Genomic DNA, 26,694 nt, shown 5'->3' with positions numbered 1-26,694 from the left:
CACCCAATTCCTTCAAAGCCAACCCCCCCTTCTGTAAGAGAGGATCTGGATACTTCTAGGCATTCTCCACCCTGGACCACGCAGCCCAAAGGTTGGAGAAGTCCTGAAGCAGGTTTCATGGCAATCATTTTCCCCATGCCACACAGGCTACAAAGGAGCGATTAACCAATCACCCCTTTTACATATCCAAGGGTGCTCACCGATATTCTAACCCTCAAATTACCACCCCGCCCGCACTGTTCCTGCCATTGTGGCCAACCTAACTCTAACTACGCACCCAGAACACAGAACGGAGTAGGCGGAAAAAAACCCAACAGTGGCCAATGCATTGGGAGCAAAAAATTCCTACTCGGCCCCTTCAGGCAACCAGTCGCTAGACCCGCTCTGTACCGGGGAGGGAGGGAGGGAGGGAGGAGAGAGCTCCTTCTCCCATGACTGCCTGGCCCCAACTGAAGAGAGAATGGAGAATGGGGCAGGGATCGGTCGATCCTGGCCAAAACCCCGCCCCTTGACCAAAAGGGTCAAACGGAACCCTTCTTGGGCTTCATGCAGGACAGGCTGGGACAAACTCCCTCCCCTCTGCACAAGGCCAGGGGGGGTGGTTTAAGTAATTAAAAACCCTAAATCAAATTAAAAATTAAAAATTAAAATTTTTTTTAAAGCCCTGAAAGGCCAGGCCAAACAAATATGTTTTAAGGGCCCTCCTGAAGGCCAACAGAGAACTCGAATTAGGGATTTCCGCAGGGAGCGCATTCCACAGCTCCGGAGCAGCCATAGAGAAGGCCTGCCTCCGAGTCGCCACCAGACGAGCCGGTGGCAACTGGAGACGAACCTCCTCAGATGACCTTAATGTGCGGTGGGAATCATGCAGAAGAAGGCGCTCTCTAAGGTAACTTGGACCTAAGCCATTCAGGGCTTTAAAGGTAATCACCAGCACTTTGTATTTTGCCCGGAAAAATATCGGCAGCCAGTGTAATTGTTTCAAAATAGGCGTAATATGGTCTCTCCGGGTTACCCCAGAGACCAATCTGGCTGCCGCATTCTGAACTAATTGAAGTTTCCGAACTACGTACAAAGGCAGCCCCACGTAGAGCACATTGCAATAGTCAAGCCGGGAGGTTACCAACTGGTGCACCACTGTTTTCAGGTCATCCTCCTCAAGGAATGGACGCAGCTGTCGAATCAGCCGAAGCTGATAGAAAGCACTCCTGGCCATGGCCTCCACCTGAGAGACCAGGGTGAGCCCTGGGTCCAGGAGTACTCCCAAGCTGCGCACCTGCTCCTTCTGGGGGAGTGTAACCCCATCCAGAACAGGGAGAACTAACTCACTCCTCAGATTCTGAGCCCCCACAATGAGCACCTCTGTCTTGCTTGGATTCAGCTTCAATTTGTTCTCCCTCATCCAGCCCATTACTGCCTGTAGGCAGGCATTTAAAGAGTGAGTGCCATTTCCTGAAGATGAAAAGGAGAAGTAGATTTGGGTGTCATCAGCATACTGATAACACCCAGCACCAAATCTCCTGATGACTTTACCCAGAGGTTTCATGTAGATATTGAAAAGCATTGGTGACAGAATGGAGCCCTGAGGGACTCCATATAACAGCTCCTGCTTTGAGGAGCGACTGTCACCAAGCTCCACCATCTGGGATCTACCCGAGAGATAGGAACGGAACCACTGCAAAGCAGTGCCCCCTATTCCCAACTCCTCCAGAAGGATACCATGGTCGATGGTATCGAACGCCGCCGAGAGATCCCAGAGGACCAACAGAGTCACACTCCCTCTGTCGATTCCCCGGTAAAGGTCATCCATCAGGCCGACCAAGGCTGTCTCAACCCCATAGCCCGTTCTAAAGCCAGTTTGGAATGGGTCTAGATAATCAGATTCCTCCAAAACTGCCTGGAGCTGGTTAGCCACCACCCTCTCGATTACCTTGCCCAGCCAGGGGAGATTGGAGATTGGCCTATAACTATCCATCGCTGAGGGATCCAGGGTAGGCTTCTTAAGAAGAGGTCTAATTATTGCCTCCTTCAAACAAGGAGGCACCCTACCCTCCCCCAGAGATGCATTTATGATATTAACCAGGCCATCTCCAACAATCTCTCCGCTAGATCGAAGCAGCCAGGTCGGGCAAGGATCCAGAGAACAAGTGGTAGGCCGCACCACTCCAAGCAGCCTGTCCACGTCATCAAGAGTCACAGATTGAAACTGATCCATCCTAACACTGCAAGAGGGAGTGCTGGATACCTCCCTCACAGACCCTGCAGAAATAGTGGAGTCCAAGTCGGCCCGAATACAGGAGATTTTATTCGCAATTTTATTCGATTTTATTTTGTCTCATTACAATTCTTATTTAGTTCTCCTAGGCATACCCGTCGCTAATCCCATGTGTGGCAGCTCTCACGAGAGCTTGCAAGCAGCTGCCAATCAGCGACGGGACGGAAAATAAGGATGTGGCCGCTGGTGGGCTGGCCGCCGGGAGCAGGCGGGCGGGAAGGAGCAGGTGATGGTGGGCCAGCTTTCCGGGCGGCCTGCAGCCAGAAACCGCAGGCCGATGAAGAAGTGGGCTGCTCCTGCCAGTGGCCGGCTGGCCGGTGGGAGCAGGCGGCAGGAGCAGGTGGTGGTGGGAGCAGGTGGCGGTGGGCCGGGCCGGCCGCCGGGAGCAACAGGCGGCAGAGGGTCGGACCAGCCACCGGAAGCAGGCGGCAGGCCAGCCTGGCCGCTGGGAACTGGAGGATGGGAGGAGGTGGCGGGCCAGCTTTCTGGCTGGCCCGCTAGCCGGAAACCGTGGGGGAGGGGGAGAAGCGGGGCAGTGGAGGTGCAGATGCTCTGCCCCCGGCCCAGCTAGTCCTTTTAGCCGGTGCTTTCATTGTGTTTTCATTGTGTTTTAATGATTTTAACTTCTAATTTTCATTGTTGAAATGTTTTAAGCTTTTATTGGCTGTTTTTATGGTCCTGTCAACCGCCCAGAGAACTTGCATTTTGGGCGGTATATAAATGTATTAAATAAATAAAATAAAATAAAAAATGCTTGTTTCTCCAAATATTTTTTGTCAAAAACAGACCACCTTTTCACAAATCCAGAATCCATCCAGCTATCATAGCAGCTGATAGACCTCTTTGCCTCTATGCATGTGCCATCCCTATACCTTGTGGCTGTGAGTTCCACAGGTGGCGCATGTGTACACAAAGGAGCACCTCTGTGTCCTCGGGCCTAACACCGTCCAACACATTCAGCAGCTGAGACGCTGATGGGCCGCTAAGGAGCGAAACTGAAGCCCTGTGACGCCAAACAGGAGCAGCCTGCAGGGTTAGTTTGCATAACAGCTTCAGACAGGAGCAGTCTATCTGAGTGGTGTGAACTCAGGAATCGCACAAGCAGCAACCTTAAATGGCTCACAACTATTTTAAGCTGAAGTTAGGTTGATGGGAGCGCAGAAATGACTATTGGCAAGATTTTCCTTGATCTCGTTCCTCTCCGAAATAGAAGAGTTACAAACAGGAGAGCTGGTCTTATACTAGCAAGCATGCTAAGCAGGGTCCACCCTGGTTTGCATTTGGATGGGAGACTGCATGCGTGAGCACTGCAAGATATTCCCCTTGGGAGCATCTGTTCCCTCCCAGGCATCTCCAAGATAGGGCTGAGAGAGACTCCTGCCTGCAAACATGGAGAAGCCGCTGCCAGTCTGTGCAGACAGTCCTCCTGAGCCAGATGGACCAATGGACTGACTCGGTATATGGCAGCTTCCTATGTTCCTATCCCCCAAGGAAGAGTCATGACAATCGTGGTCCAATATCACCACCTGCTGGCCAACTGCATGAAGCTTCCCCCTTGCTTTCCAAAGCAGGGATCTCTCAGGCACAGACATTGCCTGTTGGATTTTGCAACAGTTCGGAAAAAACACACAAACACCGAAAACCAGGAAATGTGTCATGCTCATGTTTACATGGCAGCCGCCGCCGGGCACCCCAGTTTTGATCGATGTGCCACAGTGGTGGGGGTGTCCTTTGCCCCACGTCCCCAAATACCCCTTCCTCAAGGTTAGTTTCATAACATGACACACACAGATGCGATGGACAGCCTCCGAAGAGCAGACCTGTCTTCTGTGTGTGAGCCAGGAGTTGCATAAGGCAACCTCCTCTGACGTGTGTGTGTGTGTGTGTGTGTGTGTATTCTGCTGTGTGTGCGTACATGGGGGATGAATCATTCCAGTCCAAGCCTTGCTCAGTCTAGGAATTGCCCACAACCAGCCAAACAGGTTGGCTGCCCAACCTGTTTGAAAAGATCCAGGGAAACAGAGCCTGCTACTTCATGAGGCAGAGAATCCCACTGCTGGACAGCCCTGACATTTAGGAAACGCCTCCTAACATCTAGACTAAAACGGTTTCCTTGTAATTTCATAGACATCTAGACTCAGAAAGCCCCGGGGTGTCTTCTAGTCCAAGCCCCACCTCAGGGCAGGAAACTGCTCCAGTGCCCTGGGGAAATGGCTGTCCAGCCTCTGTCTGAAATTTCCAGTGGCAGACTGTCCCACAGATCTTACAGTTAGGAAATTCTTCCTGATGTCTAGTCTAAATCTGAAGCGACAGGACTTGCGTGCAATGGAGACTGGGTGAAATAACAGAGACTGCAGATCTCTAGCTTCAGTCACACCCCAGCAGAATGACTCGCCTCCCTCCAGCAGAGACAAATGGAAACCCATCCAGAGAGGCAACTCTTTTTTGACACAGAGGGGGCGAGGGGAGGGTCCTGCTGTGTCTCAACGTGAGGAGTGAACAGGTGTTCCGATTGTACCAGAACTCTCCAACATTGAGAAGAAAAAACCTCTTGCTAACAGCTCAAAAAAGCAATGTGGAAAATGTTAAAGATGAGGCATGACAAGCACAGAAACGCACTCAAGGAGGAGAACACAGTTATTATTATGAATATTCCTTCTGGAGTAGGAAAGGTGTCCGTTTTCAGCGAAAGGCAGCAAGACGGGGAACCACCAGCTGGGCTTCTTTACAGCCAGCGTAGCGTAGCGGTTAGAGGTCTGCATTAGGACTGGAGAGATCTGGGTTCAAATCCCGCCCCCATCTTGCAGGTCGCTAGCCAGTCATTCTCTGAAGCCTAGCCTACCTCACAGGGCCATTGTGAGGATACAATAGGGACTGGAGGAAGGGAAGAAGCATGTACACCACCCTGAGGTCCTTGGAGAAAAGGTGGAATTAATGGGTAAATCACAAGGGTCTTCCACAATGCAGGGGTCACCACCTGGAAGGTCCTGTCCAAATGGATCACGGTGGGCTGGAGCAGGGCCGGGGAGACAGGGGAGATAAGAACATAAGGACAGCCCTGCTGGATCAGGCCCAAGGCCTCTCTTATCTAGCATCCTCTTTCCCACAGTGGCCCACCAGATGCCTCTGGGTAGCCCACAGGCAAGAGGTATGTGCATGCCCTCTCTCCTGCTGTGGCTCCCCTGCAACTAGGACTCAGAGCTAGGCATCTCTGAGCCAGGGCACTTTCCAGCTTAGCTGCTCAACAGCAGCAAAATGCTTCCATTCAGGAAAATCGCATTTGAAACATAAACAGCAGGGGGAGCAATCTCGCGAAGATGGACAACCCCGAAAAACAGCAGCTTTTAAATGCCGGATATACGACGTCATAGCACTATACTGCAGCGATTAAATCTGAAACAAGGCATTGGAAATATGAACGGCACCTTGCTGTCAATGTAGGGACAGTGGTGTCTCAACACAGGGAGTGTGGAAGTGCCCTTCCGAGAGACATCCTGACCCTGCTGCAGGGTCTCATCTGGATCGCGCCCAGGACGGCCACTTGGCCCAGGCCTCAACCTCAAAGGGGTCCTCAAATTTAGAAGAGCTATCGCTGTCCAGCTCTGGGACAAGATCATTTGAATGGGCTGGCCATGCTTAATATCAGCACAGAAACTAGATTCCTCCTCCATAAACAATTGTTTGTTGGTTTGTTTATTGATTGATGGTTAAATTTATATACCGCCTTTCATGAAAACAATCCTAAGGCGGTTTACAGCAAAATTTAAAAGCAAGATTGTGAAAAAGACACAATTAAAATATTAAGCTAAACATATAAAACAAATCAGATTAAAAATTTAAAACACAAGCATAAAAGCAATACAGAGTACAAAAAGCAGCAGCAGAGACAATCATATAAAAGCCTGGGTAAAAAGCCACGATTTAACACGCTTTCTAAAAGCTGTGATGGAGACCGAGGAGCAAATAGCCACCGGGAGAGCATTCCAGAGTCTGGGGGCAGCAGCAGAGAAGGCCCTGTCCCGCGAGCACGACAACTGAGCCTTCCTCATTGTCGGCACCCGGAGCAGGGCCCCCTCGGATGACCTCGTCAAGCGGGCAGCAACCCTTGGGAGCAGGCGGTCCCTCAAGTACCCTGGGCCCAAACCGTTAAGGGTCAAAACCAGCACCTTGAATTGGACCCGGAAACGAAATGGCAGCCAGTGCAACTCTTTCAGAATGGGGGTGATGTGCTCCCAATGGGCAGCTCCAGATAACACCCTCGCTGCCGCGTTTTGCACTAGCTGCAATTTCCAGATATTCTTCAAGGGCAGCCCCATGTAGAGTGCATTACAGTAATCCAGCTGTGACATGACTAAGGCATGGGTAACCGTGGCCAGATCTGCCTTCTCGAGAAAGGGACGCAGCTGGCGCACTAGCCGAAGCCATGCAAAGGCACCCCTGGCCACCGCCTCCACCTGAGCTTCCAAAAGCAGAGCTGGGTCCAGCAATACCCCCAAGCTGCGTACTTGCTCCTTCAAGGGGAGTGCAACCCCATCCAGAACCGGTAAAATCTCCTCATCCCAATCGGCTCTCCTACTGACCAACATGACCTCCGTCTTGTCTGGATTCAGTCTTAGTTTATTAGCCCACATCTAGCCCATCACGGCCTCCAGCCCCCGATTCAGGACATCCACCGCCTCCCTAGGATCAGATGACAAGGAGAGATAGAGCTGAGTGTCATCCGCATATTGCTGACAACTCAGTCCAAGTCCCCGGATGACCTCTCCCAGCGGCTTCATGTAGATGTTAAACAGCATGGGGGACAAGACCGAACCCTGTGGGACCCCACAGGCCAATGGCCACGGGGCCGAGCAGTAGTCCCCCAGCACCACCTTCTGGACCCTCCCCCCAAGAAAGGACAGGAACCACTGCAACGCAGCACCCCCAATTCCCATACTTGAGAGGTGGCCCAGAAGGAGAGGGGTCCAGCAGAACCAACAGGGATGCTCTCCCCCTGTCTAGTTCCCGGCATAGTTCATCCACTAGAGCGACCAAGGCAGTCTCAGTCCCATATCTGGGGCAGAAGCCAGATTGAAAAGGGTCCAGATAATCCTCTGCAGAACCCTCTGCAGCTGGGACGCCACCACACGCTCTATCGCCTTGCCCAAAAAGGGCAGGTTAGAGACCCGTCTATAGTTGTCCAGGTTGGAGGAATCAAGGGAGGGCTTTTTTAATAACAGTCTTACCACTGCCTCCTTGAGGCACGATGGCATCCTGCCCTCTCTTAGTGAACTTGTAAAAAAAACACTAGAAAGCAGTTTTTCAATTCTGTGTCTTTTGGGGGGAAGGGGGTTGCCTCACCCCCCCCTTTTCATGTGTTGTCATTTGCTGTTACGGTGGGGGTTCTCAAAAACTGGAAGTAGCCCAGGCCTTGCTGGACCTCTGAGAGGGGCCCCACCACAGCCCGAGGCTTGGGCTCCGACGGGCCAGCTTGGGTCTCCAGTGGCTACTACTAGGACGGATATTTATATGTTGCTCTTCAACCAAAGTTCCCAAAGCTGTTGGCACAGAAAAATAAATAATCCATAAATCAGATGGTCCCCCCCACCCCATCTGCAAAGGGCTCACAATCTAAAAAGAAACATAAGGCAAGATACCAGCAACAGCCACTGGAGGCAGGGGCGTAACTATCGTAGGGCAAGGGGAGGCAGTTGTCTGGGGGCCCACTGCCTTGGGGGCCCCCCCAGAGGCAAGTCACATGACGGACTCCCCCAGCCACACACACCCGCCCGGGCTTCCTTCAGTTGTATTCATCCTCCGAAACTGATGTGAGTGTTAAGACCAGAACAGCCTGTCTTTCTCTAGTGCCATTCAATGACTTGCATCGTCCACAATTTACAAAACCTTTAAAAAAATAATTTATGATATACACACACACACACACACACACACACACACACACAATGCTTTTGTTACCACTATTCCGCCTCATTTAAGACATCTTTACTTCATGAGCTGAGCTTCGGGGGGGGGGCATTTTAAAATCTTGTCTCTGGGCCCCCTCCAACCTTGCTACGTCCCTAACTGGAGGGCTGCTGTGCTGGGGATGGAGCGGGCCAGTTGCTCTCCCCCGGCTCAATGGAAGAGAATCGCCACTTTAAAAAGTGTCTCTTGGCTCAGCGGGCAGGGGCTATTGGACTCCCGCTTCCATATGGGAGTGCAGCCGCCGCCGCCAGCGGGCCAGCCTGGGTTGCCCACCCCGGCGTGGGAAGCCTCAAGCCGACAGAGAGACGTGGCAGAGAGAACCCCCCCCCCCTAGCGACGAGGCTGCTCGCGGGGAGAGGCGAGGCGAGGCGAGGCGAGGCGGGACTCCTGCAGAGACAGGGCGGAGAGACTCCGACTCCTCCTCCGCGGCCGCCTCCTGGGCGTTGCCGCTGCTGCTTCTGCGCTGCAGGCCGGAGGAGCCAGGGGCGGCCCCCGAGCGCGCGCGCCCTCCCCCGCCGGCCCCTCGGCTGGCGTCATTTCCAGTGCGGGCTGCTCTGCGCTCACATCCGCCTCTCCCCCGGAGCTGGCGAGGAGGAGGAGGAGGCGGCGCCCGAGACGAGACGAGACGAGCAGCAGGCGAAGCAGCAGCAGCGGTGGGCAAGCGCCGCCGAGCAGCAGCCCAAGTCGCGCGCTCGGCGGAATGCGGCGCGCAGCGGCGGCGGCGCCCGGTTGTGGCTCCCTAGCGGGGCGCCTGAAGGGGGCCGGGCAGGTGCTGGGCGGCTGAGTGCCGGCGCTGCGGGGAAGGGCGAGCGAGCGAGCGAGCAAGCGAGTGGGTCCCCCGGCCGTGCGCCAGGAGGAAGAGGCCCCCCCGGAGAGGAGAGCGCGCCGCTGCTGGAGCCTGGAGAGGAGGCGGAGGAGGGCATGTGCCGGTAACGTCCGGGCTGCGGGGTGGGGGGCGCGTGACTGCTGGGCTGGGCAAACGCCGCCGCTTCCCCGCCCCTGGCGGAGTGGCCGGCTGGGGGCCCTGCGCCCCGACCTCTGCGGAGCGCGGGACGAGCAGCGCGGAGAGGGACGTGTGCGGCGGCTGGCCCTCCTCTTGGGGCTGGAGCCCGCCGGGGCAGGGCGCAGGGGGGCTGCCGCCTCGGGAGGGCCAGGGTGGGCGTGCGCGCGCGGGCGCGCTCTTCCCCGCCTCCTGCGCTGCGCTGCGCTGCGCTGCGCTGCGTTTGTGCAAACCCCCGAAACCTTTCTCCGCTGTGCTGAGAAGAGTGTGGTTGTGGGTCCACTTTGGGGGTGTGTGTGTCCCCCTTTGTGTACTTATTGGCAAACCTTGATCCTTAGCTCTCCACACTTTGCAGGGAACGGGATTCTGGGGTTGTGTGTGTGTGTGTGTGTGTGTGTGTGTGTGTGTGTGAGTGAGTGAGTTCTTTTGAGTGTGTGTGTGTTGTGCAAGCCTCCCCCCTTCTCCCCCACCTTTGCAGAGAATCCAGCTGTGCAGTAGTGGTGTGATTTCCAGTTTCCGCCGCTGCCTTCTGTGCCTGTCTCCTTGGAAGTAGGTGCCACTGAGTGCCACGGTCTCTTTCTCCCCCCACCCTCTGCATCTGACCAGGCTGATGTCATCATGTCTTCCTTTCCAGTGTGGAATCATTCCCTTGGTCGTCTCTGTGACTCGGTCAAGATGGACGGGGGCCCTGTTTATTTTGAGGACAGTTGGCCCCAAAAGTGCCCCGCTGCAGGTAGCAAAGGACCCTTCAGGAGAGGTCTCTGGTCTCCCATGACTTGGCCTTGCTCCAACCTGCAGAGAATGTCAATGTCAATTTTTATTTTTATTTTTTTAAACCAACCTGGCCAGCCAGGAGGACCACATGCTCAGTTTCCCCTTCTGTAAGTGTCTTCTGTCTGTTTCCAACCTGCCATCCCTCTCTTGAGCTTTGGAGGCAGACAGCGCTGCAGTGGTTCTCCGACTTGGGTCCCCAGATGTTCTTGGACTACAATTCCCATCATCCGCAGCCATGACAGGGACATTGCATGGCTGGAGAGCGAGAGGCTCCCTCCTTGCAGCATTGGGGCCTTTGGTGTGACTTGAGGGTGTGTTTGTGTGTTCTGTGGTGAGGCATGGATTGCCTCGCCACAGAACACCCAGACTGTGTTTCCCAGACTATGGGAAACACCTATATCAGGCAGCAGCAATATAGGAAGATGCTGAAAGGCATCATCTCATACTGTGCGGGAGGAGGCAATGGTCAACCCCTCCTGTATTCTACCAAAGACAACCGCAGGGCTCTGTGGTCGCCAGGAGTCGACATCGACTCCTGGTACATTGGCACATTTTACTTTACTTGGGCACCTGGAAAGGGTGTGTGTGTGTGTGTGTGTGTGTGTGTGTGTGTGTGTGTGTGAAGGGCAGTATAGAAATTGAATAAGCAGCTTCCCTAGCAAAAAGATTGAGGGGGGGGAAGAGAAGATGGTCCTCTGCCCCAAAGGGCTTAGAGCCTAAAAAGAAACCCAAGGGAGACACCAGCAACAGTCCCCGAGAGGGACGCTCTGCTGGGATGAAGAGGGACAATGGTTCCCCTCTGCTCAATAGAAGAGCTCCTTCCCTTGCAAAGGTGCCTCTTTGCCCAGTTAGCAGAGGGGATCTCCAAACCATGTGCCCCCAAAGGGCCCCTCTGGTTCTCTGCCCCCAAAGGATTCCCAATCTAAGAAACCTTCCAGAGGAGAGACCAGCAACAGCCACTGGGAGCGGAATTGACCTCCGTGCTCACCAGTGTTCCCTCTGGTTCCCAGATGTTGTTGACTACAACTCCCATAATCCCCAAGCAGAGGCTACTGTAGCTGGGGATGCTGGGAGTTGTAGACAACAACATCTGGGAAATCCCTGTTAGAGGGAACATTGGTGCTCATACGTGCTCCAGGTGCCCTCAGGTTCTGGCCAGTTTCTCTCCAGACATGAAAACAAAAGAGCAGCCCTGCTGGATCAGGCCCAAGGAGGCCCATTTAGTCCAGCATCCTGTTTCACACAGTGGCCCACCAGATGCTGCCGGAAGCCACAGGCAGGAGTTGAAAGGAGCATGCTCTCCCTCCTGCTGCTACACCCCTGCAAATTGTACTCAGAGGCATCCTGCCTTGGAGGCCGGAGGTGGCCTATAGCCCTCCGACTAGTAGCCCTTGATAGACCTCTCCTCCATGAAGTGATCTTAAAGCCATCCAGGTTGTTGGCTGTCACCACATCTTGTGGCAGAGAATTCCACACGCTGATTATGCGTTGTGTGAAAAAGTACTTCCGTTTGCTGGTTCTAAATTTCCTGGCAATCAGTTTCATGGGATGACCCCTGGTTCTAGTGTGATGGGAGAGGGAGAAGGATTTCTCTCTCTCCACTTTCTCCATACCATGCATGATTTTGTAGACCTCTATCATGTCTCCCTGCAGTCATCTTTTTTCTAAACTAAAAAGCCCTTGCCTCATAAGAAAGGTGCTCTAAGCCCCTGATCATCTTGGTTGCCCTCTTCTGCACCTTTTCCAGTTCACCAATATCCTTCTTAAGATATGGTGGCCCAAACTGTACACAGTACTCCAGATGTGGCCGCACCATCGATTTCTATAAGGGCATGATAATATTAGCTGTTTTATTTTCAGTCCCCTTCCTAACGATCTCTAGTATGGAATTGGCCCTTTTCACAGCTGCCGCACATTGAGTCAACACTTCCAACGAGCTGTCCACCACGACCCCAAGATCCCTCTCCTGGTCAGTCACCAACAGCTCAGATCCCATCAGCATATACTTGAAGTTGGGGTTCTTCATCCCAATGTGCATCACTTTGCACTTGCCAACATTGAACCGCATTTGCCACTTTGTCGCCCACTCCCTCAGTTTGGAGAGATCCCTTTGGAGTTCCTCACAATCCGTTTTGGATTTTACTACCCGGAAGAGTTTGGTATCATCTGCAAATTTGGCCACCTCGCTGCCTACCCCTGCTTCTAGATCATTTATGAATAAATTAAAAAGCACTGGTCCCAGTACAGGTTCCTGGGGGACCCCACTTCTTACTTCCCTCCATTGTGAACACTCTCCATTTATACCTACCCTCTGTTTCCTGTCCTTCAACCAGTTAGCAATCCACACATGTCTCCTTCTCCCATGATTGTTAAGTTTTCTCAGGAGTCTTTGATGAAGAACTGTGTCCAAAGCTTTTTAGAAGTCCAGGTATACTATGTAAATTGGATCCACCCTGGCTGCATTTGAATGGGAGACCACATGTGAGCACTGCCAGATATTCCCCTTAGGGGATGGAGCCGCTCTGGGAAGAGCATCAAGGTTCCAAATTCCCTCCCTGGCATCATCTCCAAGATAGGGCTGAGAGAGATTCCTGCCTGCAACCTTGCAGAAGCTGCTGCCAGTTTGGGTAGACAATACTGAGCTAGATGGACCAATGGTCTGACTCAGTATACAGCAGGTTCCTATGCTCTGGTTCATTAAACTTTGGTGAGGATGAGTGGCTGTGACTTAGAATATTGATGCATCACTTTCTTCCAGGTTGTTTACACAGCCCAAAGGAGGAGGAGACAGCTTTCTGTCCCCAAGGCCTTGCAATCTGAAGAGAGGGTTGCGCAGTGGAGTTGCTAGAAACCGCCCCTGGCGGGAGGGACACCAGAGTGTGCTGAATGGGGATAATTGGTCCCCATGTCTTAAAGAGGACATTATAGAATTGGATGAGGTGCGGACGAGGGCAACCAAGATGATCAGGGGCCTGGAGCACCTTCCTTATGAGGCTAGGCTGCAGCACCCGGGGCCCTTTAGTTTGGAAAAGAGGCGACTACGGGGAGATATGATCGAGGTGTATAAAATTATGCCTGGAGTGGACAGAGAGAAATTTTTCTCCCTTATTCGCAACACCAGAACCAGGATGGCCAGGAAATGTAGGACGGACCAAAGGAAGTACTTTTTTTTTTTTTTTTTGGCACAGTGCATAATTATCTATGGAACTCTCTGCCACATGATGTGGTGATGGCCACTAGCTTGTGGCCATCAAAAGGGGCTTGGGCAAATTCACAGAGGACGGGTCTATCAATGGCTACTAGTCTGGTGGCTGTAGGTCACCTCCAGCCTCTGAGGCAACCCATCTGTCCTCAGAGATTCTACTAGGCCTTTCCACGTGCTTCTTGAACATTTCTTTGCACCCATGAAAACTGGAAGCTTGATTTCAGGCACTCAACAGCTGAGGTTCTTAGGTGGCTGAACTCCGTGACCATAACCCCATCCTATCCTTTCTCTCTCCATCTGTGTGACTGTCCACAGCTTTGCAGCGGATGTGCATTCTTTGGGGTGTGAGGTTAGGAACACAGGAAGCATGCCGTATACTGAGTCAGACCCTTGGTCCATCTAGCTCAGGATTGTCTACCCAGACTGGCAGCAGCTTCTCCGAGGTTGCAGGCAGGAGTCTCTCTCAGCCCTGTCTTGGAGATGCTGCTGCCAGGGAAAGAACCCTCTGCATGCAAGCGGGCAGGTGCTCTTCCCAGAGCGGCCATATAGCCTAAGGGGAAGATCTTACGGTGCTGACACATGTGTTGTTGTTGTTTGTTGAATTTATATACTGCCTAATATAGAAATCTCTAGGTGGTGTACAGAATTAAAACGTAATATAAAATATAAAACATTTAAAATTCATAAAAATATGAACATCATAGATAAAAGCACATTAAAGTTTTAAAATGTAGTCTCCCATCCAAATGCAAACCAGGGTGGACCCTGCTTAGTGCAGGAGACCATTCCTGCTGGCTAGCGCAAGACCAGCTCTGTCTCATATGGTTGTGAGAATGCGTGGTTGGCTTGTGGGGAGCCTGCTTTGGGAGTGGCATTGTGAGTGCAGGATGCAGACAGGTTCCACATTCCCTCCTTGGCAGCATCTCCCAGGATCGAGCTAGGAGAGACTCCTGCCTGCAACCTTGGAGAAGCCGCTGCCAGCCTGGGTAGACAATACTGACAATGCATGGACCAGGGGTCTGACTCAGTAGAAGGCAGATGTTCTTAAGTCGGATTGGCGTGTGCTTTGCGATGTCCGCATGTACGATTTCTGATCCGTGGGTGTCCGAAGCGGTGCTTGGTGGTTTCTAATAGTGTCTCTTCTTCCTTTCTTTTTCTTAGGACGCTGCTTACCCGGGCACTTGTACAGACAGAGACTTGGGGATTCTCGAGCCCTACGCCGGAATGTGGGAGACCCCTAGCCTGCGTGTTCTGGCCCGGCATGTCATAAAGGTTCTCTCTGTCTCAGTGCTGGCTAAACTGCTTTCCTAACTGGCTGGATTTGGGGACCCGACCCTCCCGCCGCCCTTCCGGCCCGCTCTCCGCCTCCGCTCGCGACCTCCCCCTCGCGGTCATGAACGGCATCTCGGTCAGCGAACTCTGTTGCCTCTTCTGCTGCCCGCCCTGCCCTGGCAGGATTGCCTCCAAGCTGGCTTTCCTGCCCCCGGAACCCACCTACACAATGGTCCCGGAACCGGAACCCACCGCCGGCAGCGCCAGCAACGGCTCTCTCCGAAGTGGCGCCCTGGCCCGCTGGAAGCTCCATTTGACGGACCGGGCGGACTTCCAGTACGCCCAGCGAGAGCTGGACACCATCGAGGTGTTCCTGGCCAAAAGCAACCGAGGGAACTGGGTGAGCTGCATGTACATCCGGTGCGTGCCGGGCGCCAGGTAAGCGGTACCCGGAAGGATGGTGTTCAAAGCCGTGGGATGCTCAGGAATGGGCAGAGCAGGGCGAAGCCCAGAAGGTGGACCCCTCCCTCCTCCCTCTCGTGGGATTGGCTCCTAGGGCCCTCGAATCCCTGACGGTCAGCAAGTTCCCCTGTTGAGGAACCTGGTGGTCTTGTGACTTCATTCCCACCCACCCCGACACTCTTTTTTTAAAATAAGCTACTACTAATATATAAGAATGTAGTAAAAACACAAGTTTGGGCACAAGCTGTAATGGTCACGGTTTCCCCACAACCCACCCCCCTGTTTTCACCATGGACCCGGGCGGAGAGGCCTTTCCCAGGTTGTGGCAGGAGATGCTAGGGGCTGAACTTGAGGGGGTTCTGGGCAAACCGTGCGCTTTCCTGCTGAGCTGTGACCCCCACCTCCCATTGCGGCGTATGCTGTGTGTGGCTTTCCCCTGTGCAGTGCTGTAGCCACAGGAGAACATCAGAACAGCCCTGCTGGATCAGGCCCAAGGAGACCTATCTAGTCCAGCATCCTGTTTCACACAGTGGCCCACCAGATGCCGCTGGGAGCCACAGGCAGGAGTTGAAAGGGGCATGTCCTCCCTCCTGCTGTGACTCCCCTGCAACTGGTACTCAGAGGCATCCTGCCTTGGAGGCTGGAGGTGGCCTGTAGCCCTCCAACTAGTAGCTGCTGATAGACCTCTCCTCCATGGAGTGATCCAAATTCCTCTTCAAGCCATCCAGGTTGTTGGCTGTCACCACATCTTGTGGCAGAGAATTCCATACGCTGATTATGCGTTGTGTGAAAAAATACTTCCGTTTGCTGGTCCTAGATTTCCTGGCAATCAGTTTCATGGGATGACCCCTGGTTCTAGTGTGATGGGAGAGGGAGAAGAATTTCTTTCTCTCCACTTTCTCCACTCCATGCATAGTTGTTATACACCTGTATCATGTCTCCCCTTAGTCGCCTCTCTTCCAAACTAAAAAGCCCCACGTGTTGTCGCCTTGCCTCATAAGGAAGGTGCTCTAGGCCCCTGATCATCTTGGTTGCCCTCTTCTAAACCTTCTCCAGTTCTACAATTAGAAGTTGCCTGGGACAAAATTCCCCCTTCCCTTCCACCCTTCGCCTGACCCATCCCGGTTTGCAGCTCGCTCCTAGCCCTAGGAGGACGGGGCCTGAGTCCCAGTTGCACTCTTAGCGAAGTGTTGAGAGTTGGGTGGGTGGTGGGAACGGCTTCGGTGGGAGCCTGAGGAAGGCCGTGTGAGATGCAAGAGCCCCACAGCTGTTTCCTTGGTCTGACGGATGGCTGAAAATATGGGCGGGCCCCGCTGGAATTTCCTGCCTGCTTTCTGTTGAACTTTATCTGCTGGTTAGGCAGACGCTCTGTCCGAGCAGAACTGTTCCTTCCTCTTCTGCCCAGATGCAGAAAGTCTCATGGTTTTTGTCATCAGAAATTAGTATTATTATTATTGTTTAAAAAATATTGTTAAATAATTATATGTCACTTTTCTGTTTAAAAGAAAAATGTGGCACTTTTCTCACCCTTTTGCGGCTTCAAAGCACTTTAATTACTGAATCCTCTCAACACAATACTGTAAGCTGGGTTTAAAACACACACACACACACACACACACACACACACACACACACACACACGTTCTTCCATGAACAAAATAAACTCTGCAAATATGCACTATGGCAAGCGATAAGAGAGGATAGCTGGTTGCATATGAATGGGAGACTAGAATGTGAGCACTGTAAGATATTCCCCTCAGGGGATGGAGCTGCTCCGGGAAGAGCATCCAAGATAGGGCTGAGAGAGAGCCCCTGTCTGCAACCTTGGAGAAGCTGCTGTCAGTCTGTGTAGACAACACTAAACTAGATGGACCTATGGTCTGACTCAGTATATGGCAGCTTCCTATGTTCCTATGATGTGAAATGTACAGGGAATTTTTTATTTTGATAATGGTAACGTTGCGGTTAATAGCATTGTATGTATGCAACTCCCTGCACATTGAAAAGTAGTGCATCAGGAGCTGAGTCCTTCCCTGAGACAGTCGTCTTCTACCTGCAGGGAGATTTTTAAAAAATATGACACAGACACAGGAATGTGTGCGTATTATATGGCGGAGAGTTAAAACAGCATTCTATCTTGTTGTTTCACTCAAAACCCCGACCATCTGTGGCTTACCAAAGCTTTCCCTTTGCAGTATTTTTGCTAGAAGGAGCATTTTCACGCTCCGAATCACCTGCTCAACAAGTGTGTTAGTTTTTCATTGAATCTGAGAGGAAAGGGCTACATTAGGAGGAGCAGAAGTTGAAAAGCAGACATGAAACCTCAAAACTGCAGTTGGGTCTTCCCCTGCACCCCCCCATCTTCATAGTGACGTTTTCTGCATCTAAACAAGGAAGTGCAGACTGACCCAAAGCTCTCCTGTATTGTAGGCCAGTACAACATCTCCCACTGGACATCAGTCCTCATGCCCTCCTGTTGTCTCAGGCCTTGATTGAGCTCAGTTGGAGCTGTCATACCTATCACTATTCCTATCAGCTAAAGGCTTTTCCCTTTAATTGCACGTTCAATGTGTTTACACATTCAAAAACTCTGCACCTGTAAATCCTTCACCTGGAGCCTGAAATGGCACATAAGGACAGCTCCAAGGCTTGTCTAGTCTAGCACCCTGTTTCCCACAGTGGCCCACCAGATGCCTCTGAGAAGCCCACAGGCAGGAGATTTAGGCATGCCCTCTCTCTTGTGGTTGCTTCCCTGCAACTGGTGTTCAGAGGCACCATTGACTGATTGATCATATTTATTTAATACATTTATATACCGCCCCATACAAAAACGTCCCTGGGCAGTTCTCAGTATATTGATTGATTGATTGATTGATATACCGCCCTTCCAAAATGGCTCAGGGCGGTTTACAATTAAAACAAGCCACTAAAACAATGAAAATCTAAAACAAATTAAAAACAATATATCAACAATTAACAATTTAAAAACATTTTAAAACAATAACATTTTAAAACAACGATACCGTATACAGCCTGATATGTGTATCTCTAGGCAGTGTTTACAATTTAAAACAAGACAAATATTAAACAGGGTAAAAACAATTAAAACAACTTCACAGAACAAGAAGTTAAAACAATTTCATGGGATAAAAATAACCAGTTTAAAATTCACTTCAGTGAAAAGCCTGATAGAACGGGTGCGTCTTCAGGGTCCTCCTGAAAGCAACCAGAGATGGAGTTGCTCTTATTTCAGCAGGGAGCATATTCCAAAGCTCTGGAGCAGCCACAGAGAGGGCCCAGTCCCGAATCGCCACCAAACGAGCCAGTGGCAACCATAACCGGATCTCTCCAGATGATCTTAATTGGCGACAGGGTGGATTTGGTTTAAATCACTAGTCAGTAAGACTAGATTTAAATCATGGTTTTTTACATAAAGACTCATTCTTGCTGGTATAATCTTAATATTTACAACCAGATGAAGGTTTCATTTTTGGTCCTCTTCTAGATAGAAAAATTGCCCAAAATAATCTTACAGAAACCTCTGGAAGAGCATGACATTGGATGGACAGTGAATGGATTAATGGAATGTATTTACCAAAAAATTTAAAGATTGCATATATACAGCCTCATGCTACATAAGTAAAAACTAATCCTTATTTCATGATGAATAACCTTTGGACTCTAATGTATCTTAAATAGAAAACTATCTTTAGATAGATTTTTCCCCTCAAAAAGCATTTTGTTTAAAAAAAAATCTGATCTAAATTTAAAAAACCAGATTTATTGCTTTAAAAAAACAAAACACCATTGATTTTTATCCACCCTGGTTTGTGACAAAGAAGGAGCTCTCTTAAGCATGCCTCTCAGCCTGGAGGTGGCTTATATAGCCACCAGACTAGTATCCATTGATGGGCCTGTCCTCCATGAATTTGTCTAAGCCCCTTTTAAAGCCATCCAAGCTCGTGGCCGCCACCACATCCCATAGCAGAGGATTTGTACAGTCGTACCGGATCTTGTACCGTCGCATCGGATTCTGCCACCATGCCTGGAGTGGCTGGCATGTCTCACTCACTACCTTCCTCTCTAGGTTTACGGTTCTCTTTTCACACGGCAACGCCGTTGACTTGGGCCAAATGTGCAGCTTCTACATTAGTCTGGGCACCCGGATCAACTGCAACATCTTCTCCTACGACTACTCTGGCTACGGGGTCAGCACGGGGAAGCCCTCCGAGAAGAACCTCTACGCCGACATTGATGCAGCCTGGCAGGCCCTGCGGACGCGGTGAGCTTTGAGGCAGAGAGGGCGCCCGGTGCCTTCGGATCGTGTTTTTAAAGTCCTTGTGTGGCTCTCTTCTTCCGGGTTCCCTCGTTTTCCTTGAGACCTTGCTGAATCAGACCATGGCAACACGGTTGATCCAGCAAGGGCATGAAGGCAGCAACCCTCCCCTCTTCTGCACTGCCAGCTTCTGGTGTTCAGAGGTAGACTGCTCCTGGATTTGGAGGCTCCACGTAGCTATCCTGGTTAACAGCTGTCGTGGATTCGATCCTTTGTGAGGATGTCGGAGCCGGCTGGATCCGACTGACGGAGTCGACAGCGGCTAGGCAAATGCTTCCCAGGGAGCCTGCAAGCAGGGTGTGAAGCCAACATCTGTCCCCTGTTTGCTTTTCCTTAGCAATTGGAAATCGGAGGTAGGCTGCCCCTATGCGTGGAAGTTCTGTTTGGTTATTCTGGTTAATAGCCATCAATGGGTTCCTTTGTTCTTAGGCAATGTGAGCCCATCGGTGGTTAATAACTAGAATAGCCAGATGGAACCTCCACGCACAGGTGCAATCTACCCCAATAACCAAATACTGGGGACAAGCGAGGGCCGTGGCTTTCATGGGCCTGCTTGTGGGCTTCCTGGGAAGCCTCTGCCTGCCCACTATAAAATCCTTTGGTCTGATCTAGGAAGATATCGGAAGAGCAGCCCGGACGAGACCAAATATCCCATCTAGTCCCAGCATCCCTTTCCTATGAGTGGCCAGCCAGATGCCTCTGGGAAGCCCGTAAGCAGGGCATGAAGATGGCAGATGTCCTCTGGTCCCCAGCATCTGGTAGACTGCCACTGAATTGGGTGGTTCCATATCTAGTCTGGCACCCTCCCCTCTCCATCACCGATGCCTTTGGAAGAGGTGTGCATACCAGACACAGAGCCCTTCCCTGTGTAGTAGTAGTTGTTGTTGTTACATTTCTATCCCGCTCTTCCTCCAAGGAGCCCAGAGCGGTGTACTACATCCTTGAGTTTCTCTTTCACAACAACCCTGTGAAGTAGGCTAGGCTGAGAGAGAAGGGACTGGCCCAGAGTCACCCAGCTAGTCTCATGGCTGAATGGGGATTTGAACTCGGGTCTCCCTGGTCCTAGTCCAGCACTCTAACCACTACAGGTGGTAGACTGCCTCCAAACGTAGAAGCTCTGCCCTGCCACGATGTTTTGCTGCTGAAGGACTTCTTCTCCTACTGCCTGTATTTGTCCAATTGTTCTTTTAAAGCCATCTGTTAAAGGCAGAGGTGGGTGTGTGTGTGTGTGTGTGTGTGTGTGTAAAATCTCTGCTGCTGGCCATTGCTGCATTTTGGGGCAGTGAAAGTTTGAGTCGCACACAGACTCTGTGATGAAGAGCTTCTTCAGGCGACAAAGCAAGAGGTCTTGGAAGTAATTCAGCTGGGAGTAACTAACTCGGATCCCTCTCCCCTCCTCTCCCTCTCTCTCTCTCGTCCCATTTGCCGCCCAGATATGGGATCAGCCCGGAGAACATCATCCTCTACGGGCAAAGCATCGGCACCGTGCCCACGGTAGACCTGGCTTCCCGATACGAATGTGCCGCCGTCATCCTGCACTCGCCGCTGACTTCGGGCATGCGCGTCGCCTTCCCGGATACCAAGAAGACTTACTGCTTTGACGCATTCCCCAAGTGAGTCCCTTGAATCAGGGCGGTGCTTAAGGACCTGCTGGATTTGGACCCCAGATCTGTCTACCCCAGCATTGTGTTTCCAGTAGGGGACAGCCAGGTGCCTCCCGGAAGCCACCCAAGCCGGGCAGGAAGGCAGCAACCCTCCCCAGTTTCTTATCTCTGGCACTCAGAGGTAGACGTCCTCTGGAGCTGGAGGTTAAGAACATAAGTACAGCCCTGCAGGATCAGACCCAAGAAGGCCTATCTAGTCCAGCATCCTGGTTCACACAGTGGCCTACCAGATGCCTCTGAGAATCCCACAGGGAGGAGTTGAGGGCATGCCCTCTCTCCTACTGTTGCTCCCCTGCAACTGGGACTCAGAGGCATCTTGCCTCTGAGGCTGGAGGTGGGCCTGTAGCCACTAAACTAGTAGCCACTGATAGCCCTGTCCTCTATGAATTTGTCCAGGCCCCTTTTAAAGCCAGCCAAGCTGGTGGCCATCACCACATCCTGGGGCAGAGAATTCCAGAGATTTATTATGCACTGTGTGAAAAAGTGCTTCCTTTTGTCCTAAATTTCCTGGCCATCTCTTTCATGGGATGACCCCTGGTTCTGGTGTTGTGAGAGAGGGATTAACATTTTTCTCTCTACTCCATGCATAATTTTATTCACCTCGATCATGTCTTTCCATTGTCGCCTCTTTTCCAAAGTAAAGAACCCCAGATGCTGTAGCCTTGCCTCGTAAGGAAGCTGCTCCAGGCCCCTGATCATCTTGGTTGCCCTCTTCTGTACCTTTTCCAGTTCAACAATGTCCTTAAGATACGGTGACCAGAACTGTACGCAGTACTCCAAATGTGGCCGCACTAGAGATTTGTATAAGGCCATTATAATATTAGCATTTTTCTTTTCAATCCCCTTCTTAATCATCCCTAGCATGGAATTTGCCCTTTTCACAGCTGCCATGCACTGAGTCAACACTTTCAACGAGCTGTCCACCACGACCCCAAGATCCCTCTCCTGGTCAGTCACTGACAGGTCAGACCCCATCATTGTATATGTGAAGTCGGGATTTTTTTGCCCCAATATGCATCACTTTACACTTGCTTGCACTGAACCACATTTGCCATTTCGTCACCCACTCACCCAGTTTGTAGAGATCCTTCTGGAGCTCATCTTGGATTTCACTGCGCTAAATAGCTTAGTGTTCTCTGCAAATTTGGCCACATTGCTGGTTACCCCAACTTCTAGATCATTTATGAACAAGTTAAAGAGCACTGGTCCCAGTACAGATCCCTGGGGGACCCCACTTCTTACTTCTCTCCATTGTGAAAACTCTCCATTTAATCCTACCCTCTGTTTCCTGTCCTTCAACCAGTTACCAGTTTGCACATGAACCTGCCCCCTTATGCTATGATGGCTAAGGTTACTCAAGAGTCTTTGATAAGGAACTTTGTCGAAAGCTCTTTGAAAGTCCAAGTATACTGTGTCAACCGGATCATCTTTATCCACATGCCTGTTGACACTTAAAGAACTCCAAAAGGTTAGTGAGGCAAGCCTTTCCCTTGCAGAAGCCATGCTGGTTCTCCTTCAGCAAAGCTTGCTGTTCCGTTTGCTTAGCAATTTTGTCCTTATGTATGCTTTCCATCAATTTACCGGGCACAGATGTTAAACTAACTGGCCTGTAGTTTCCCAGATCCCCCCGGATCGCATTTTGAAAATCTGAGTTACATTGGCTACTTTCCAGTCCTCTGGTACAGAGCCTGATTGTAGGGACAAGTTACATATTTTTGCTAGGAGATCTGCAACTTCATGTTTTCAGTTCCTTCAGAACTTTTGGGTGGGTGCCATCTGGCCCTGGCAATTTGTTAATTTTTAGTTTTTTAAAGATAGTTTAGAACATCCCATTTTATCCCCTCAAATTGGCCCAGTTCTTCAGCCTCCAAGCCTGAGAAGCTCAGTTCCAGAGTAGGTATATGGTCAGTATCCTCTGCCATGAAGACAGATGCAAAGAACTCATCCAGCTTCTCTGCAATCTCCATATCCTCCCTTAATAATCCCTTTCACACCCTGATCATCTAATGGTCCAACCGCCTCCCTGGCTGGTTTCCTGCTTCTGATATATTTAAAGAAGTTTTTATTATTCCCCTTGACACTTCCAGCTATGTGCTCCTCAAACTCTCTTTTGCATCCTTTACGGTCTCTTTGCATTCTTTTTGCCAGAGTTTGTTCCTTTCTGTTCTCTTCATTTGGGCAGGCCTTCCATTTTCTGAAAGAAGTCTTTAGGTTCTGTCTAGTTGCCATGGCCCATAGTCGTCACTGGTCTTCTCGCGATGTGCCTGATCCCCCTTTAAAGCCATTAATCCAATGGCCATCACTACCATCACTTATTGATAAAGTCCATAAGCCAAGGGTTCTCCACCTTGGGTCTCCAGATGTTGTTGGATTTCAATTCCCATAATCCCCAGCTGGTCTGTAGGAGGAGAACTGGTCTTGTTGATAGCAAGCATGAATTGTCCCCTTTGCTAAGCAGGGTGGGCCCTGGTTTACATTTGAATGGGAGACTACGTGTGAGTACTGTAAGATATTCCCCTTAAGGGACAGGGACACTCTGGGAAGAGCACCTGCCTCTGTGCATGCAGAAAGTCCCAGGTTCCTCTATGGCATCTCCAAGATGCAGCTGAGAGAGACTCCTGCCTGCATTTGTGGAGAAGCCGCTGCCAGTCTGGGTAGACAATACTGAGCTAGGCGGACAGTTGTCTGATTTGGTGTGTGGCAGCTTCCCATGTTCCTAAGTGCAACAACATCTGTTGGCCCAAGTTTGAGAAGCCATAAGTCAATTATTCCTTGTGTGTAAACGGAGTCCCCAAGTCTCTCCTAAACCGACGTGCCCAGTAATTTGATTGACAGTTCCCAGTTTGATGACTGAAGGAGGAAAACATCTCCCTCTCCAGTCTCAGTTGGTTCCGTTCACACCCTGAAATCGTACATATGCCTTGCTGCCGCCCGGGCACAACAGATCCCTGAAGATGGCTTCCACTCTGCCAGGATGAATAATATGGCATCACCGAGGCTGGCAGCAAAACGTTGAGCTGGTTATTTCTTTGAGTTCTCCCAACTTGCTCTCCTGCTTCGTAAGACCCTCTGAAGCCAGGATCCATTCACACAGGCAGCTGAACCCAAATGAGAACCGGATAGTTTCGTGGTCTGAATCGGTGCCAGCTTCCAGCTGTTAAGTGACCGTAGACACCTGGAGCCTCGCCAGCCCTGCCTTGATCTGATTCTGTTTTGCTGCTTTAAGTCTTTGGGCTCAAACATTCCTTCCTTCCTTCTGTTTTTCCTCCATCCCTCTTTTTATTTCAGTGTATCCTCCCTTTTTTCTTTGCTTCTGTCCTTTTTTCCTTCATTTGCATCTTCTCTCTCTCTCTCTTTCTCTCTCTCTCTTTCTTTTTCTCTCTCTTTCTTTCTCTTTCTTTCTCTCTCTCTTTCTCTTTCTCTCTCTTTCTCTCTCTTTCTCTCTCTTTCTCTCTCTCTCTCTTTCGCTCTCTCTTTCTTTTCCTTCATCCCTATTCTTCTTCCTTTTCCCCATCTTCAAGATAGAAAAGAGCCCCCGCTTTGCCTGAAGAAGGTCCCAGGTTCAATCCCTGGCAGCATCTCCAGGTAGGGTTGGGAAGGGAAGGCCCCTGCCCGGAATCCTGGAGAGCAGCTGCCGTTCAGTGTAGACAGTACTGCGCTAGAGGGGCCAAGGGCCTGACTCAGTGGGCAGCACCTTCACCTGTGTTTTTTCTCTTCTGCAGCATTGACAAAGTGTCCCGGATCACCTCCCCGGTCCTCTTCATTCACGGCACAGAGGACGAGGTGATTGACTTCTCCCATGGCCTGGCCCTCTACGAACGCTGCCCCAAGGCCGTCGAGCCCCTCTGGGTGGAAGGCGCCGGGCACAACGACATCGAACTCTACAGCCAGTATTTGGATCGTCTGCGGAAATTCATCTCGCAAGATCTGGCCAGCCAGTACAACTGAGCACGCTGACTCCCTCTCCCCTTTGGCCCTTCCCTCCGGCAAGGACCCCTGGCTCCTCGGTTGAGAAAGGGGAGGAAGGAAGGAGGCGCTCACGGATCCGGTCGTGGCCTGCTGCCCACGCTGCAAGTTACACACACACACCTACACCTCGTCTGCCCACCGACACAGGACCAGCCTCGTGCCTTCTGTGGCGGGCTTGAGTCTCTGGAGGGACGTTGAGCCTTCTTGTGCTGGGGTCTTTCCTCTCCATTGCTGGCCACCAGCCCTGGGGCCTCTGGTCACAGCTGCTGCCATCTTCAGTCACGTGTCCGTCCCCGTGCTGAGGACGGGGCCCCGATGTCGCCCCTCGTTTCGGGACTCTGAAAAACTTTAGCATTGCAAGGTTGCTTTTTTCTTTCCTTTAAAAAAAATCACATTGTATTTCTGCCTCTCCACCTCCCAATCCTGTCCCGAACCTTGTTTTCTCGTAGCCCTCCGCGTGTCCCAGTGATAGCAATAAGCTGCCGTGTCGGAGGAGGGCAGACGGTGACACAGATGCTGCCCCCGGGGTAGCGAGAGGTGCATTGCATGATGGGTAAACAGCTTGCTCTACGTCCGGCCAGAGCACCGCCCCCCCCAGAGGCTGGCGGACCTCGGTGAAGTTTCTCTTCGCTCGGATGCCCTGCAGCGGTACGGGGCCCGTATCGAGGGACCCGACGTGGCTGATTTGCTCGAGCCGACACGAAGAGTGGGGGAGGGAGGGTTGACCTGCTCCGTCCGCAGCCTCCTGGGTGATCTTGTGTTAATTGCCCTCTTTCCCCCTTCACTCTGTCCAGATGTTCCCACATGTTTGGGCCATGCTTTACTTCATTCCTGTTGCGCAGGCTTTGCGGGGGAGGAGAGGAGAGGCCTCTCTGCCCGTTTGTTTTGGAAACAAAGAGGAATAAAAGTTTTAAAGGTTCAGACGGCTTTTTCCAAGAAATGTTGCCTGGAGTTTCTCGGGGCGGGGGGCTGGCGTACACCAGTGCCGGGGTAGGGGACCGGTCAGGACATAGAAGTAAGTTTGTTTGTTTGTTTGTTTGTTTGTTTGTTTGAATAAATAAATAAATAAATAAATATTTTATATTTTATATATATTAAAAAAATTCTCCTGGGTGTGCCTTGGAATGTGCGTCCCAGGGCCCAGCTGATTGGCTGAGGTGCACCCAGGAGGATTGGTGGCCGCGGAGGCCAGAGATGGCGGCGGGCCCAGCCTGGCTGTGGAGGCAAAGCCCAGGAGGAGAGAAAGAAAGTGGCCGGGGGGAGCAGAAGTGGCGGTGGGGAGGAGAGGTGGATGGGCCCGGAGACTGGGGCGGAAGGTGGGGGAGAAGAGGTAACCAATGACCCCAAAGAGCGCACAGATGCTCTGTGCGGGGTCGGCTAGTATATTTTTATTATTATTATTTATTACATTTATATTCCACTTTTCCTCCAAGGAGCCCAGAGTGGTGTACCCCATACTTAAGTTTCTCTTTCACAACAACCCTGTGGAGTAGGCTAGGCTGAGAGAGAAGTGACAGGCTCAGAGTCACCCAGCTAGTCTCATGGCTGAATGGGGATTTGAACTCGGCTCTCCCCGGTCCCAGTCCAGCACTCTAACCACTACACCACCCTGGGCTCTCTCTAGTGGAGATGGTCCACCATTTCTCTCCATTCTGCAGCTGGCTGGATTGCACCTCTGGTAGAGTTTGCCCAACCTTGCCCCCGGCTGCAGGTGGGTTGCTCATCGAGTCCTTGCCAGAGAGAGGGCCCTGTGAGAACCAGCTGGCGTTCTTC

The 26,694-nt window shown here is 51.5% G+C and overlaps 2 protein-coding genes across 2 annotated transcripts; one reads left to right on the top strand and one right to left on the bottom strand.

Annotated features, from left to right (window-relative positions):
- Positions 1–8,775: 8,775 nt before the first annotated feature.
- LOC128347066 (potassium/sodium hyperpolarization-activated cyclic nucleotide-gated channel 2-like) lies at positions 8,776–14,513 on the bottom strand. The gene is made up of 2 exons (XM_053301128.1): positions 14,380–14,513; positions 8,776–9,168 (listed from the first exon to the last, which is right to left on the bottom strand). The coding sequence occupies exons 1-2, from the start codon at positions 14,479–14,481 to the stop codon at positions 8,800–8,802; spliced, it is 471 nt and encodes a 156-aa protein (XP_053157103.1). The 5' UTR covers positions 14,482–14,513; the 3' UTR covers positions 8,776–8,799.
- A 98-nt stretch (positions 14,514–14,611) lies between these two features.
- Positions 14,612–25,840, top strand: ABHD17A (abhydrolase domain containing 17A, depalmitoylase). Its single transcript, XM_053301127.1, has 4 exons — positions 14,612–14,928; positions 19,040–19,234; positions 20,722–20,901; positions 24,675–25,840. The coding sequence occupies exons 1-4, from the start codon at positions 14,612–14,614 to the stop codon at positions 24,898–24,900; spliced, it is 918 nt and encodes a 305-aa protein (XP_053157102.1). The 3' UTR covers positions 24,901–25,840.
- Positions 25,841–26,694: the final 854 nt, after the last annotated feature.

The sequence above is a fragment of the Hemicordylus capensis genome, chromosome 2 (genome assembly GCF_027244095.1).
Source record: "Hemicordylus capensis ecotype Gifberg chromosome 2, rHemCap1.1.pri, whole genome shotgun sequence".
In the NCBI taxonomy this organism is placed as follows: Eukaryota; Metazoa; Chordata; class Lepidosauria; order Squamata; family Cordylidae; genus Hemicordylus; species Hemicordylus capensis.
The sequence above is the reverse complement of the archived record's forward strand: the minus strand, read 5'-3'. Positions and strand labels throughout refer to the sequence as shown.

Excerpts from the sequence above, each read along its gene's own strand:
- LOC128347066 (XM_053301128.1), bottom strand. The coding sequence starts at position 14,481 with ATGCCGGGCCAGAACACGCAGGCTAGGGGTCTCCCACATTCCGGCGTA. Across the intron at positions 9,169-14,379 it reads GTGCCCGGGTAAGCAGCGTC|CGGCACATGCCCTCCTCCGC; the intron begins CTAAGAAAAAGA and ends CCCGGACGTTAC.
- ABHD17A (XM_053301127.1), top strand. The coding sequence starts at position 14,612 with ATGAACGGCATCTCGGTCAGCGAACTCTGTTGCCTCTTCTGCTGCCCG. Across the intron at positions 19,235-20,721 it reads TGGCAGGCCCTGCGGACGCG|ATATGGGATCAGCCCGGAGA; the intron begins GTGAGCTTTGAG and ends TTTGCCGCCCAG. Across the intron at positions 20,902-24,674 it reads TGCTTTGACGCATTCCCCAA|CATTGACAAAGTGTCCCGGA; the intron begins GTGAGTCCCTTG and ends TCTCTTCTGCAG.